Below are 17108 nucleotides of genomic sequence, written 5' to 3' on the forward strand. Positions count from 1 at the left end.
TTCATTTCAGACCTAAAGACACATGCAGACTGAAAGTGAAAGGATGGAGGTGCCTGGGTGCTCAGTTGGTTAAGCATCCGACTCTTGATCTCAGCTCAGATCTTGATCTCAGGGTCATGAGTTCAAGCCCTGCACTGGGCTCCATGCTGGGCATGGAGCCTACTTTAAAAATAAACAAACAAACAAAAAAAGTGAAGGGATGGAAAAACATTTATCATAGAAATGAAGATGAAAAGAAACCCAGGGCAGTGATACTTAATAGGCTTCAAACAAAATAGACTTCAAAACAAAGACTGTAACAAGAGATGAAGAACACTACATAATCATAAAGGGAACAAGAAGATATAACAATTGTAAATATTTATGCACCTAACAAGGGAGCACTCAAATACGTGAAGTACCTATTAACAAACATAAGGAAGTAATTGATGGTTATACAATAATAGGAGGGGACATCGACACCCCACTTATCTCAATAGATCATCCAAACAGAAAATCAACAAGTGGCTTTGAAAGACACATTGGACCTAATGGATATAACAGATATATTCAGAACATGCTATCCAAAACAGCAGAATATACATTCTTTTCAAGTGCACATGAAATGTTCTCCAGAATAGATACCATGTTAGGTGACAAATCAAGTATGAACAAATTCAAAAAGACTAAAGTCATATCATGCATCTTTTCAGACCACAACACTATGAAACTAGAAATTAACCACAAGAAAAAATCTGGAAAGAACAAAAGTACATCGAGGTTAAATAACATGCTACTCAACAATGAATGGGTCAACCAAGAAATCAAAGAGGAAGTCAAAAAACACATGGAGACAAATGAAAATGAATATACAACAGTCGAAAACCATTGGAATAGAGAAAAGCTGTTATAAGTTTATAGCAATACAAGCCTACCTCAAGAAGGAAGAAAAATCTCCAATAAACAACCCAACCTTACACCTACCAGAGCCACAAAAAGAGGAACAAAGTAAAAAAATCAGTAGAAGAAAGGAAATAATAAAGATTAGAGTAGAAATAAGTTAAATAGAAACTAAAAACAAAAACAAAAACAGAACACATCAATGAAACGAGAAGCTGGTTCTTTGAAATGGTCAACAAAATTGAAAAACCTTTAGCCAGACTCAACAAGCAAAAAAAAAGAGAGAGAGAACTCAAAATCAGAAATGAAAGAGGACCTGTAAGAGAATATTATGAAAAATTATATGCCAACAAATGGGCAACCTAGAAGAAATGGATAAATTCCTAGAAACATACAACCACCCAAAACTGAACCAGGAAGAAATAGAAAATTTGAACAGACCAATTATCAGCAATGAAATAGAATCAATAATCAAAAAACTCTGAACAAAAGTCCAGCACCAGACAGCTTCAAGGGGAATTCTACCAAATGTTTAAAGAAGGGATAATACCTATTCTTTTCAAACTATTCCAAAAAAATAAAAGAGCAAGGAAAACTTCCAAATTCATTCTATAAGGCCAGCATTACCCTGATACCAAAAACAAATAAAGACACTACAAAAAAAGAGAACTACAAACCAATATCTCTGATGAACACAGATGCAAAAATCCTCAACAAAATATTAGCAAACTGAATCCAACAATACATTTAAAAAGTCATTCACTACGAGCAAGTGGGACTTATTCCTGGGAGGCAAGGGTGGTTCAATATTCACAAAATAATCAGTGTGATACATTACATCAACAAGTGGAAGGATAAAAAGCATATGATCATCTCAATAAATGTAGAAAAAACATTTGACAAAATACAACATCCATTTGTGATAAAAACTCTCAACAAAGTAGGTTTAAAGGGAACATACCCCAACATAATAAAGGCCATATATGAAAAACCCACAGCTAAGATCATACTCAGCAGGGAAATACTGAGAGCTTTTCCACTAACATTAGGAACAAAATACAGATGTCCACTCTTACCACTTTTGTTCAACATAGTCTGGACATCCTAGCCACAGAAATCATACAAGAAAAAGAAATAAGAGGCATCCAAATGAGTAAGGAAGAGGTGAAACTTTCACTATTTGCAAACGACATGATACTGTATGTAAAAAACCCTGAAGTCTCCACCAGAGAACTACTAGAACTTATAGATGAATTCAGTGAGGTCAAAGGATACAAAATCAATGTATAGATATCTACTGCATTTCTAGACACTAGTAATAAAGCAGCAGAGACATTAAGGAATAATCCCAATTATAACTGCACCAAAAATAATTTTAAAATATGCAGGAATAGGGATGCCTGGGTGGCTCAGTTGGTTAAGCGTATGCCTTCAGCTCAGGTCATGATCCCAGGGTCCTGGGATCGAGTCCCATATCAGGCTCCTTGCTCAGCAGGGAGCCTGCTTCTCCCTCTGCCTGCTTTTCCCCCTGCTTGTGCTCTCTCTCTCTCTCTGACAAATAAGTAAATAAATCTTTAAAAAAAGATGCAGGAATAAACTGAACCAAGGAGGTGAAAGACCTGCACTCTGAAAACTATAATACACTGATGAAAGAAGTTGAAGATGACACAAACTAAAGGAAAGATATTCCATGCTCATGTACGTACTACCTAAGGCAATCTACAGATTTAAAGCAATGCCTATCAAAATACATTTTCCACAGAACTAGAACAATCTTCAAATTTTTATGGAACCACAAAAGACCCCAAATAGCTAAAGCAATCGTGAAAAAGAAAAACAAAAACGGAGGTACCACAATTCCAGATTTCAAGTTATACTACAAAGCCGTAGTAATCAAAACAGTATGATATGGGCACAAAAACTGACACATAGGCTTCTGGAGTTAAAATGGCAGAATAGTAGTGAGACCCTGGGCTTGGCTTCATCCCTCAAACACAGCTAGATCAACATCCAACTATTTTGAACAATTAGGAATACGATTTGAAGATTAAGAAAACAATCCGCACAGTTGGAGGGAGAGAACATGGCAGATGTGAGGTTTGGAGCCATGAACTGGGGGAGAGGCAAGCCACGGGACCTCAAAGGGAAGGGAACCCTTTTCTCAGTGCAAAGTCAGGGCAAGGGAGAGAGCAAGCGAAAGTACAGCAGGTAGGGATCGCACAATAAGCAGCACTGAAAAGATCCCCTGGGTTGCACTGGGAGAGATCACTCCCCTTCCTGGAATACATTTGGAAGAGCGCATTTTGCCTCTCCAAGGACAAAAGGTCAGCTGGGAGCCGTTAAGTGGCACTCAACAACAGGGACAGAGGTGCATGCAGAGGCAGAGAACATTGTACCAGCTTTTTGCTGTGAGGCACAACAGACTTAAACCCCCATGTGCATGCTGAGCAGCTGCTTTTCTGGGACAGAACTGAGCAGAGAGCAGCACACGGACCGACTGCAGATAACCTGGTCGCTGCTTTTTGCTCTCTGCCACAACAGACTCAAGCCTCTGTGTGACTGCTTTTCTGGGACAGAACAAAGTAGGAGACTGAGTCGCATGCAGATGGCAGATAACCTGGTTGCAGCTTTCCGCTGTGCATCACAATAAACTCCAGCCTCCGAGCGCACTGTGCAACTGCTTTTCTGGGACAGGATGCTGCTGGGTGGGCCTCGAGGCTCTCCTCTAGGGGAGGGGATTCGGTCTGCCCCTTGCCAGGCCCTTTAAAACGTGGAGTTTTGTATCCCAGCCACTGTCTAGAGATAAAATACAGAGATCTACGGTGCTGGGCATGCCAATGGCCCCAGGAACAGACAGGTTAAGGGCAAGGATGTGATGAAAGTCCAGGACACAGGAGATTGTTTGCTTTTCTGTGAGGGCCTCCTGAACAGTGGCCAGAAGTTCCCCACCCCGGGGACGAGAGGACAGAGTGATGCCATCTTCCTCCTCCACCACCCCTCCTTCCCCTGCCCACCAGCACAGTTGGACTTCAGAGAGCAACACAGTACCTCCAGTGGAGGCTGGAGTTCCCTACACTAAACCCCGCACCCCCGTACCTGGCAGGGGTATCTTTACTAGGGCAAGTCAGCTTGTGAGCCAGCCCAGCAGGCCTCTCCCTCGGAAGACCAACACAGGCCCCCCCATGTACCAAGTCTACTGATTAAAAAGTGCTCCAATGTCAGCTTCTTGTGGAAATAGGACCAGGCTTGCTTTTTTTTTTTTCTTATTTTAAAATTTTTAAATTTTTTATATATTATTTCTTATTTTAAAATTTTTATCCTTTATTTTATATACTTTTCCCTTTTTTCCTCTAATTTTTTTGGTATTAGGCTTATAATTTTTTGTTCATTTGTTGGTTTGTTTCCTTCTCTTATTTTTCAGATCAGGCTTATTTTTTTTTCCTATTCTTTTTTCCTCCTTTCTTTCTTTTTCTTTGGAATCAGGTTTATTTTTGTTTGTCTGTTTGTTTGCATTTTTGTTCCTTTCCTTTTCTCTTGTCTTGGATCTGGCTTTTTTTTTTTTTTCCCTCTTTTACTTTTCCAGGCTTATCTTAACAGACAAATCAAAGCACACCTAGTTAAAGGTCCGAACATTCCCCACTACAAGCAAGGAGGAACTCTCTAGAGGATGGACCAGTGGGAAAGAGCAGCCAAAACGCAACAGCAGAGTGTACACAGCATATACCAGAAACATTTCCTGAAGTTGTTGCTGTTGTTGCTGTGTTGTTATTGTTGTTTTTGTTGTTGTTTTCTTTTTCTCCCTTCCTTTCTTTTCTGGACAAAACGATGAGACTAAGAAATTCACCCCAAAAGAAAGAACAAGAGGTAGTACTCCCTGCCAGGGATTTAATCAATACAGATATAAGTAAGATGTCTGAACTAGAATTTAAAACAACGAGTATAAAGATACTAGCTGGGCTTGAATAAAGTAGAGAAGACACTAGAGAATCCCTTACTGTAGAGATAAAAAAAGTAAAATCAGTGAGGTCAGAATTTAAAATGCTTTAACCAAGATGCAGTCCCAAGTGGAGGCCATAAAAATGCGGATGAACGAAACAGAAGAGCAAATCAGTGATACAGAAGATAAAATTATGGAAAATAATGAAGCTGAAAAGAGGGAAGAAAAAGTATTAGATCACGAAGGTAGACTTAGGGAACTCAGAGATTCCATAAAGCGAAATAATATCCATATTATAGGAGTCCCAGAAGAAGAGGGGGGAAAGGGGGCAGAAGGTTTATTTGAACAAATTATAGCTGAGAACTTCCCTAATCTGGAGAAGGAAACAGGCATTCAAGTCCAAGAGCCACAGAGAACTCCCCTCAAAATAAATAAATACACACACACACACACACACACATATATAGGTCAACACCACAACATATTATATTAAAACTTGCAAATTACAAAGATAAAGAGAAAATCCTGAAAGCAGATTGAGACAAGAAATCCTTAACCTACAAGGGTGGACACATAAGACTAGAAGCAGACCTGTCCACAGATACCTGGCAGGCCAGAAAGGACTGGCATGATATATTCAACATGCTAAATGAGAAAAATATACAGCCAAGGATACTTTATCAAGCAAGGCTGTCATTCATATTAGAAGGAGAGATGAAGAGTTTCTAAGATAAAAACTAAAGGAATTCGTGAACACTAAACTAGCCCTGCAAGAAATATTAAAGGGGACCCTTTGAGAGTAAAGAGAGACCAAAAGTAACAAAGACCAGAAAGGAACAGAGACAATCTACAGGAACAGTGACTTTACAGGTAATACAATGGCACTAAATTCATATCTTTCAACAATTACTCTGAATGTAAATGGACTCAATGCTCCCGTAAAAAGACACAGGGTATCAGAATGGATTAAAAAAAAAAAAAACCTCATCAATAAGCTGTTTACAAGAGACTCACTTTAGATCCAAAGACTCATCCAAATTGAAAGTGATAGGGTGGAGAACCATTTATCATGCTAATGGACATCAAAAGAAAGCTGGAGTAGTCATTCTTTTATCAGACAAATTAGATCTTAAACCAAAGACTGTAATAAGTCCTGAAGAAGGACACTATATCATAATAAAGGGTTCTATCCAACAAGAATAGATGAATAGAACAAGAATAATTGTAAAAATTTATGCCCCTAACTTGGGATCAGCCAAATATATAAATCAATTAATAACAAATTTATAGAAACTCATTGATAATAATACAGTAATAGTAGGGGACTTTAACACTCCACTCACAGCAAAGGACAGATCATCTAGGCAGAGGTTCAACAAGGAAACAAGGGCTTTGAATGACACAATGGACCAGATGAACTTAAATGATACATTCAGAACATTTCATTCTAAAGCAGGATATACATTCTTTTCAAGTGCACATGGAAGATTCTCCAGAATAGATCACATACTGGGTCACAAAAACAGGACTCAATGGGTACAAAAAGACTGAAATCATACCATGCATATTTTCAGACCACAGTACTATGAAACTTGAAGTCAACCACAAGAAAAAAATATGAAAGGACCACAAATACATGGAGGTTAAAGAACATCCTACTAGAGAATGAATGGGTCAACCAGGAAATAAATGAAGAATTAAAAAAAATACATGGACTCAAATGAAAATTAAAACATGACAATTCAAAACTCCTGGGATGCAGCAAGGACAGTCCTAAGAGGGAAGTATATATAGCAATACAGGCCTTCCTCAAGAAGCAATAAAAGTCTCAAATACACAACCTAACCTTATACCTAAAGGAGCTGGAAAAAGAATAGCAAATAAAGCCTAAATCCATCAGGAGAAGGGAAATAATAAAGATCAGAGCAGAAATCAATGATACAGAAATAATAATAATAAAAAAAAAAACAGATCAACAAAACTAGGAGTTGGTTCTTTTGAAGAATTAACAAGATTGATAAACCCCTGGCCAGACTTATCAAAAAGAAAAGAGAAAGGACCCAAATTAATAAAATCATGAATGAAAGAGGAGAGATCACAACCAACACCACAGAAATACAAACAAATATAAGAACATATTATGAGCAATTATATGCCAACAAAAGGGCAATCTGGAAGAAACAGCTAAATTCCTAGAATCATATAAACTACCAAAACTGAAACAGGAAGAAACAGAAAACCTGAACAGACCTATAACCAGCAAGGAAATTGAAGCAGTAATCAAAAATCTCCCAACAAACAAGAGTCCAAGGCCAGATGGCTTCCCAGGGGAATTCTACCAAACATTTTAAGAATACCAATACTTCTGAAACTGTTCCAAAAATAGAATGGAAAGAAAACTTCCAAACTCGTTCTATGAGGCCAGCATCACCTTGATCCCAAAACCAAAGACTCCACTAAAAAAGAGAACTACAGGCCAATATCCCTGAGGAACATGGATGCAAAAATTCTCACCAAGAGACTAGCTAATAGGATCCAACAGTATATTAAAAGGATTATTCACCATGACCAAGTGGGATTTATGCCTGGGCTGCAGGGGTGGTTCAACATCTGCAAATCAATCACTGTGAGGGGCGCCTGGGTGGCTCAGTCAGTTAAGCATCTGCCTTCAGCTCAGGTCATGATCCCAGAGTCCTGGGATCGAGCCCTGCATCAGGCTCCCTGCTCAGCAGGGAAACTGCTTCTCCCTCTCCCTCTGCCTGCTGCTCCCCCTGCTTGTGCTCTCGCTCTCTCTCTCTCTCTCTCTCTCTCTCTCACTATCTCTCTCTCTGTGTCAAATAAATGAATAAAATCTTTAAGAAAATAAAATTAAAATAAAAAATAAAATTAAAAAACCAATGTGATACACAACATTAATAAAAGAAAGGATAAGAACCATATCATCCTCTCAACTGATGCAGAAAAAGCATTTGACAAAATACAGCATCCTTTCTTGATTAAAAACCCTCCACAATGTAGGGATAGAGGGAATGTATCTCAACATCAGAAAAGCCATATATGAAAGACCCACAGTGAATATCATCCTCAACAGGGAAAAACTGAGAGCTTTCCCCCTAAGGTCAGGAACACAGCAGGGATGTCCACTCTTATAACTGCTGTTCAACATAGTACTAAAAGTCCTAGCCTCAGTAATCAGACAACAAAAAGAAATAAAAGGCATCAAAATCAGCAAAGAAGAAGTCAAACTTTCACTCTTCACAAATGACACAATACTCTGTGTAGAAAAACCAAAAGATTCCAGCAAAAAATTGCTAGAACTGATATAGGAATTCAGCAAAGTTGCAGGACATAAAATCAATGCACAGAAGTCTGCTGCATTTGTATACATTAAAAATGAAGCAGCAGAAAGAGAAATCAAGGAATCAATCCTGTTTACAATTGCACCAAAAACCGTAAGATTGCATCAAAAACCGTAAGATACCTAAGAATAAACCTAACCAAACAGGTCAAAGATATGTACTCTGAAAATTATAGAACATTTATGAAAGAAATTGAGGAAGACACAAAAAAAATGGAAAAATATCTCATGTTCATGGATTGGAAGAACAAATATTGTTAAAATGTTTATGCTACCCAAAGCAATCCACACATTCAATGCAATCCCTATAAAAATACCACCAGCATTTTTCACAGAGCTGGAACAAACAATTCTAAAATTTGTATGGAACCAGAAAAGACCCCAGATAGCCATAGGAAAACCAAAGCTGGTGGCATCACAATTCTAGACTTCAAGCTCTATTACAAAGCTGTAATCATCAAGACAGTATGGTACTGGCACAAAAACAGACACAAAGATCAATGGAACAGAATAGAGAACCCAGAGATGGACCCTCAACTCTACAGTCAACTAATCTTTAACAAAGCAAATATCCAATGGTAAAAAGACTGTCTCTTCAACAAATAGTGTGGGAAAATTGGACAGCCACATGTAGAAGAATGAAACTGGACCGTTTTTTTACATCATACATAAAAATGAACTCAAAATGGATGAAAGACCTAAATGTGAGACAGGAATCCATCAAAATCCTTGAGGAGAACACAGGCAGCAACCTCTTTGACCTAGGCTGCAGCACTTCTTGCTAAACAGGTATCCAGAGGCAAGGGAAACAAAAGCAAAAATGAACTATTGAGACTTCATCAAGATAAAAAGCTTTTGCACAGCAAAGGAAACAGTCAACAAAACTAAAAGACAACCTACAGAATGGGAGAAGATATTTGCAAATGACATTATGGATAAAGGGCTAGTATCCAAGATCTATAAAGAACTTATCAAACTCAACACCCAAAAAACAAATAATCCAGTCAAGAAATGGGCAGAAGACATGAGCAGACATTTCTCCAAAGAAGACATACAAATGGCCAACAAACACATGAAAAAATGATCAACATCACTCGACATCAGGAAAAATACAAATCAAAACCACAATGAGATACCACCTCACACTGGTCAGAATGGCCAAAATGAACTCAGGAAACAACAGATAATGGTGAGGGATGGGGAACCCTCTTACACTGTTGGTGGAAATGCAAACTGGTGCAGGCACTCTGGAAAATAGTACACAGTTCCTCAAAAAGTTAAAAATAGAACTACACTATAACCCAGCAATTGCACGTCTAGATATTTATCCAAAGGATACAAAAATAGTGATTGAAGGGGCACATGCATCCCAATGTTTATAGCAGCAATGTCCACAATAGCCAAACTATGGAAAGAGCCCAGATATCCATTAACAGATGAATGGATAAAGAAGATGTGTTATGTATATACAATGGAATATTACTCGGCTGTCAAAAAGAATGAAATCTTGTCAACCCCAATGACATGGATGGAACTAGTCAGAGAAAGAAATATGTGAAATAAGTCAGTCAGAGAAAGAAAAATACCACATGATTTCACTCGTATGTGGAATTTAAGAAACAAAACAGATGAGCATAGGGGAAGGGAAGGAAAAATAAAGTAAGATAAAAGCAGAGAGGGAGGCAAACCATAAGAGATTTTAACTATAGGAAACAAACAGAGGGTAGCTGGAGGAGAGATGGGTGGGGGATGGGGTAATTGGGTGACAGGCATTAAGGAGGGCACTTGATGTAATGAGCACTGGGTGTTATACGCAACTGATCAATCACTAAATCCTACCTCTGAAACTAATAATACACTATATATTAACTAAATTGAATTTAAGTAAAATTTAAAAAGAAAAACAGACAGATCAATAGAACAGAATTGAAAGTCCAAAAATAAACTCATGATTATATGGTCAATTAATCTTTGACAAAGGAGGCAAGAATATGCAATGGGAAAATGACAGTCTCTGCAACAAATGGTTGGGAAACTGGACAGCTGCATGCAAAAGAATGAAACTGGACCACTTTCTTATACCATACATAAAAGTAAACTCAAAATGGGTTAAAGACCTATATGTGAGACTTGAAACCATAAAAATTCTAGACGAGAGCAAAGGCAGTGATTTCTCTGACATCAGCTGTAGCAATATTTTTCTAAATGTGTCTCCTAAGGCAAAGGAAACAAAACCAAAAATCAACTATTGAGAGTACGTCAAAATAAAAAGCTTCTGCACAGCAAAGGAAACCATCAATAAAACTAAAAGACAATCTATGAGATGGGAGAAGATATTTGCAAATAACATATCTCATAAAGAGTTAGTATCCAAAATAAAGAACTCATACAACTCACCAACAAAGAAAACAAGCAATCCAATTAAAAAATGGGCAGAGGGCCTGATTAGCATTTCCCCAAAGAAGACATACAGATGGGCAAGAAACACATGAAAAGATGCTCAACATCACCCATCATCAGGGAAATGCAAAACAAAACCACAATGGGATATCACCTTACAGATGTAAGAATGGTTAAAATAAAAAACACAAGAAACAAGTGTTGGTGAGGATGTGGAGAAAAAGGAACCCTCATGTACTGTTGGTGGGAATGAAAACTGGTGCATCCACTGTGGAAAACAGTATGGAGGTTCCTCAAAAAATTAAAAATAGAACTACCTTATGATCAATGACACTACTGGGTATTTACCCAAAGAAAACAAAAACATTAATTGAAAAGATATATGCATCCCTATGTTTATTGCAGCATTATTTACAATAGTCAAGATATCGAAGCAACCCTAGTGTCCATCCACAGATGAATGGATAAAGAAGATGTGGTATATACATACAATGGAATATTACACCACCATAAAAAAGATGAAATTGTGTCATTTGAGACAACATGGATGGACCTAGAAGGTATAATGCTAAGTGAAATAAGTCAGTCAGAGAAAGACAAATGCCATATGATTCCACTCATAAGTGAAATCTAATAAAATGAATAAACAAACAAAAAGTAGAATCAGACTTATAAATACAGAGAACAAACTGATGGTTGCCAGAGAGGGGTTGGGGTGAAGGGAGAGGGAGATATAGGCTTCCAGTTATGAAATGAGTAAGTCATGGGAATAAAAGGCACAGCCTAAGGAATACAATCAATGATATTGTAGTAACAACGTACCAGGATAGATGGCAACTACACTTGTGGTTAACACAGCACAATGTATAAACTTGGCCACATCACTAAGTTGTACGACCGACCGAAAGTAATGTAACACTGTGTGTCAGCTATACTCAAAGAAAACCATCTTTAACAGAATCATAACAACAACAACAACAACAAAAACCCACACAAGTAAGAAATAACAAGATGGAAATACCAATGAAACACAGAAGACTTTGAAAAATCATAGAAGACCTTTGCAGACCTGCAAATATATTTAAAACCTAAGTGAAATGAAAAATTTCCTAAGGAAATACAACTTAACAAAATTTACCTCATTAGTAGTAAACAGCTTAAACAGACCAATTTCCATAAAAGAAATAGAGAAAATTAGCAAGGAACTGCCACTACAAAAAAAGTGCCAGGCCCAGGAGGTGTTACAGGGAATTCTATCATATCTTCAAAGAACAGATATCCCAGGGCACCATAAATTGTCCCACTGAATATTAAAGAAAACTTTACTATTTCTATGAAGCAAGCATAACACTGATACCTAAACTGATAAAGAAAAATTATAGACAAATACCACTTATACTGATACAAAAATACCAAATAAAATAATAATAAATAGAATTGAGCATCACATTAAGAAAATAATATGCAATAACCAAGTGGGATTAATTCCAGAAATGCAAATTGGTTCAATATTAAGAAAATCATTAATATACCATACCACATCATAGATCTAAAGAGAAAAATTACATCATTATCTCCATACATGTTCATATGGCCTCTGACAAAATTCAATACCCTTTCCTGATTAAAACACTCTCAAAAGTAGGAATTAAGCCAGTCTTGAAGCCAGTGTTTCATTTGCTGGGGAAATATGAGAAGCACTTTACTAAGATCAGGAACAAAGCAAGGTTGCCTACTATCACCATCACTCTTCAACATCTTACTGGTGTCATGAGCCAAAGCAATTAGATAAGAGAAATCAACTAAAGCCAAAAGAATTGGGGGAAAAAAAGTAAAATGGCTCTATTGGAAGATGATCTGATTGTATCTAAAACGCTACAGAATTAATAGCAACACTAGCTCGAATGTTTAAAAATTCAATAAGGAAGCAGGTTATGAAATTAACATACAGAAATCAACAGCCCTAATATACATAAAAATTAAGTAAGGATATAGCGTAGAAAAAGCCCCACCTTAGGAATAATCTTAACAAGAATTATGCAAAACTCCTAAAATGAAACCATTAAAACCCTTCTGAAAGACACAAAAGTAGATCTGAATAAATGGAAAGATACCTCTTATTCTTAGACAGGGCAAGTCAACATCATAAAGATGTCAGTTACCTAACTTACTAATTTAATGCAACCCTTATAGAAGAACACAAGCTTCTTTACTGAGATAAACAAGTTAATAATAAAGTGTTTTTTCAGAAGTGAGAATAGTCAGGGTATCACTAGAAAAGGAAAATTACAAAGCAGGGAAGCAGTCTTACCTGACATTAAAACACAGTATAAGTCTTTAAAATAAAATAGAATGGTCCTGGTATATGAATTGATAAATAGACCAGTGGAATAGAAAGTCCAAAAAAATATCCAATACATACGGTCACTTAGTATAAAGGTGACATCTTAAGTCACTGGGGCAAAGACTGATTTTTTTTCTTAATAAATGGTTTAGAGACATCTACTTTAAGAAAAAAATTAAATCCATACCTCATACATGCAATCCAAAGAAATCAGGCATTTAAATGTAAATGATTAAATCAGAGATTAAGTGTAAAAATGATACACAAGTACTAAAAGGTAACAGGTAAATTCATTTATGACCTGGGTGCACGTACACAGTTTTTAACTAAGACTCACAATTCAGCTGCAATAAAAGATTGATAAATTTGACCTCATAAGATTAAGAACCCTTTTACATAGCAAAAAGCACCATCAACAGTCAAAATAACAGCTGTTGAGGGGCCCCTGGGTGGCTCAGTCGTTAAGCGTCTGCCTTCGGCTCAGGTCATGGTCCCAGGGTCCTGGGATCGAGTCCCACATCGGGCTCCCCGCTCAGCAGGAAGCCTGCTTCTCGCTCTCCCACTCCCCCTGCTTGTGTTTCCTCTCTCGCTGTATCTCTCTCTGTCAAATAAATAAAATCTTAAAAAAAAAAAAAATAACAGCTGTTGAATCGTGAGAAAATATTTGTAACACATATCACAGATGAAGATCTAATATCCCTAATAAAGAACTTTTAAAAAGGGGGGGGGAGAACAAGATTCTCTTAGGAAAGTAATGCGAACAGAAAATTCACACACACAACAAATGTAAGGGATTTTAAACCTACAAAAAGATATGCTATGGCCCCATTTCACACCACTCTGCCTCTTATTCACCATGTTCCGTGAACATTCCACACTATCCCTCTGCAGAAACTTCACGCTTGTTTACTCCCTCTTGTGCTCTCTCCACCAACTCCGCTAACTCTTTCAATGGCTAGCCTCTTCAGCTTTTCACTTAAAAGCCACATCCTCAGAGAGGCCTTCTCTGATCCCCAGTCCAAATCATAATCTGTAACTGTCTCTCCAATTTGAAAGTTAGCTTCCTCCAGGAAGGTGCTTTGCCTGTGTTGTTCACCATTGCATCCCTCAGCGTCTAACACAAAACTTGGTACATATTTCAAAGCATAGGTGTAATAAAAGTAAAGTAATGAGAGGTTAGGAAGCAGCAAACTAGATTTTAGGATTTTAGAGGTGAAATCCTCAGAGGGAAGACAAGGTCCAAGATGCAGAAAGGCAGCGAGCTGCTGAAAGGAATGGGCGAGGTTTAAAGAACTGACATTAAGGTGCCGGGTACATAATCCACATGTTTACTCAAGTCATAAACTGCACTATCCCGCAATCTGAGCACTGTCTCTAGTTAATCCTTCCAATTCCCTTAGTACTTTACATTCAATACACCTTTTAATCTCACTGAGACCTCCAATTATCCCTCCTTTTTCTTTCACCTGGTTCATGAAACTCTTCTGGCTCCAGCTGCTTTCTTCTCCAACCTACACCCTCAATCTACAATCCCCACATCCATGCCTATCTTTTGCCGCTTATCTATAGTAATTTTCAAACATGAATCTAAGAACCGCTGGGGTAGTTTAAGATTGAGCATATTCCTGGGGCCCCAGCCTTCTTGATTCAGTAGGTCTAAGGTGGAGGCCCAAGAATCTAGATTTTTTTTTTTTTTTAGGATTTCATTTATTTATTTGACAGAGACACACACAGCGAGAGAGGGAACACAAGCAGGGGGAGTGGGAGAGGGAGAAGCAGGCCCCCCACTGAGCAGGGAGCCTGATGTGGGGCTCAATCCCAGGACCCTGGGATCATGACCTGAGTCGAAGGCAGACACCCAACGACTGAGCCACCCAGGCACCCCAAGAATCTAGATTTTAATAAGCACTCCCAAAGATTTGGATACTGGTGATCCAAGGATAAAATAAACACTGACCTGAAGGAAGAGATGCCCTTCTTCCTATCCAAAGAGGATACAACTACTTGTGCTTTAGAGCCCATGCTTCTCCATTCCCTCAGAGATTTTACTGTCCTCACTGCCTGTTAGGTCTTTAATCTCTCCTTAAACCCGAATAGTCAAACAATTTTTTCAACAAAGCACATGTGATCCATGTCATCTCCCTGCTTAAAACCCACCAGCTTTTCCTATCTCCTGTAGCCACGGTTCTCAACTTTGAATATCCTTGAGGTCAAATGTATTCTAAGCATTATCTGCAAACTACTGTTTTCTAAAATGTATTCCAATAAAATGTGAAATATACCTCAGCGATGTATTTGCTTCCAAGTTTTAAACAGAAGTTTTGTTTTGTTTTGAACATAAAATGCTAAACACATTCATATAGCTGTTATATATCCCCCTATGATGATCTGCTTTCAAGAAATCATGTGCCATAAAATGCCAAGAAATCATAGAAAGACTACCCGTTGCCTAAATATACAATGTTCCATGTGTACTGATGCATAGGCAGATTTAATCAAGAGGGCCATCCATTCTGTGTTCAATGGTCTACATTGTGTATCTTATAGCTATTATAATAATTTTAATAACATATACTTGTATTACTCTAAATTTGTTGTATAATGAACATCTATAGCACATAAACTCATTCCTCTGCATCTGTGTCTATAAAGAATTCACTATGAGGTCATTATAACTAAATCCAAGTGCACATTTCATTTCCTAAGCTCTTTTTGTTGTTCTGTCAAAATATTAAAATATTCTATGGTCAAATGATTTGGGAAACCAAACTTGGGTAAACACTGTACCTTGCATATAGGTGCACTACTCTTCTTTGAATGTATGTAGATGCTGTTGTACCTATAAGCAAATTAAAAACACTGCTGCATGGTAGCTTTTTGTCATTACAGATTTTCCCAGTCAGTAGACAGTAAAGAGCCAGTTACCCTTCTGTGAGAAACTTTCATTTTTCACAATAAAAAGGAATCCTCATACTCAAAAAAATTGTGGAAATCACCGTTCTACAAAATAAAGTCCATATTCCTTAGTACGACATACAACAAACACCTTCTATGGCCTAAACTTCCAAGCACATCCCTCTTACACAACCTTTGCAATTTTTCCTACTATTATAGCTAAATGCTAAAATGCTCTCAATTTATCTTAACAATGAATCAAGAGTATTCTAAGTTTTTGGAAGTAGGAGGGTACTATAGAGATCAAGTAATTCAACTCCTTAACTTTACAGAGGACATCATCTTTTTGTATACCGTTTGTTCCTGATACTTTTTATCTGTGCTATTCTTATAATAACTTAAGACCAACGGAGAATGTAAAATTTCCTAATGATCTTCTAACACTTTGAAAAAGTGAGTTTCAATTTGATTTTCGTTTTCCACTTCCTCCATCCTCTGGTTATACCACTATATGGTAAACTCAAGCGTTTCACACATTTCAAATAGAAATTAATCTTTCTAATTAATAACAGGAGGCCAATAATTCACTTTGCAGACAGGATGCAGATTTGCTCCTATAAGTTCATCTGTAAGAACCTCAGGAATTGAAAACAAAGGTAACTGAAGTTTCTGGAGTTTAGCCCTTTAACCATATAAATGAAATCCTAATGATGGTGAGGACAGCATCACTGACGTCAACGACGACAGCAGCTGACACTTACTGACTCTTTGTGCTTTGCAGTGGTAAGCACTTTACATCATTAGCTCCCTCAGATCTTCAGACGGCCCTATAAGGTAAACTGTCATAATTATTATCTAAATTATTGTCTTAATCTAACAGGCTCTGACAAGTTAAATAATCTTCAAGGTCCCACAAGTAAGCGCTTCCTCAGTTATTAACACCTTCCAATTCAGGGCAGGTCTCTTTCCCTCCCATCTGCATGCATTGACCCCTCGGTCCTTCCCCAGCCCTCTAGGTGGTCAAGTAGGGGACAGACGCCTCCGGCCGGGCCCCCACTCACGTTCAGCAGCCGGTACCCAGCGCCCTCCTTGTTCTCATCCTTGGGCAGATACATGGTCTTGTTATGGTCCTGGAATTTACGAGCCGAAGAAAACTCCGACGCTCTGCTGTGCATGATTTCCAGGTTGACATTCGGACTCTTCTGAAGTATAGGGGCTGTGTACAGGGAACGGACCTGCCCGCCACGGTTATCAGCGGTGTTGGAACCCTTAAGTAACTCTTGGGGAGGCTCCAT

The 17108-nt window shown here is 37.9% G+C and overlaps 1 protein-coding gene across 1 annotated transcript in view; it reads right to left on the bottom strand.

The window, feature by feature from the left end:
• The window catches only part of C2CD6 (C2 calcium dependent domain containing 6), a 147797-nt gene extending 130689 nt beyond the window's left edge, over positions 1-17108 (bottom strand). The window contains exon 1 of the mRNA XM_064586921.1: positions 16875-17108. Coding sequence (XP_064442991.1) covers positions 16875-17108 — 234 coding nt within the window. The remainder of the gene's footprint in view (positions 1-16874) is intronic.

This window comes from Mirounga angustirostris, unplaced genomic scaffold (genome assembly GCF_029215605.1).
Source record: "Mirounga angustirostris isolate CCGP_5_RB_7025 unplaced genomic scaffold, mMirAng1.0.hap1 SCAF_3, whole genome shotgun sequence".
Classification (NCBI taxonomy): Eukaryota; Metazoa; Chordata; class Mammalia; order Carnivora; family Phocidae; genus Mirounga; species Mirounga angustirostris.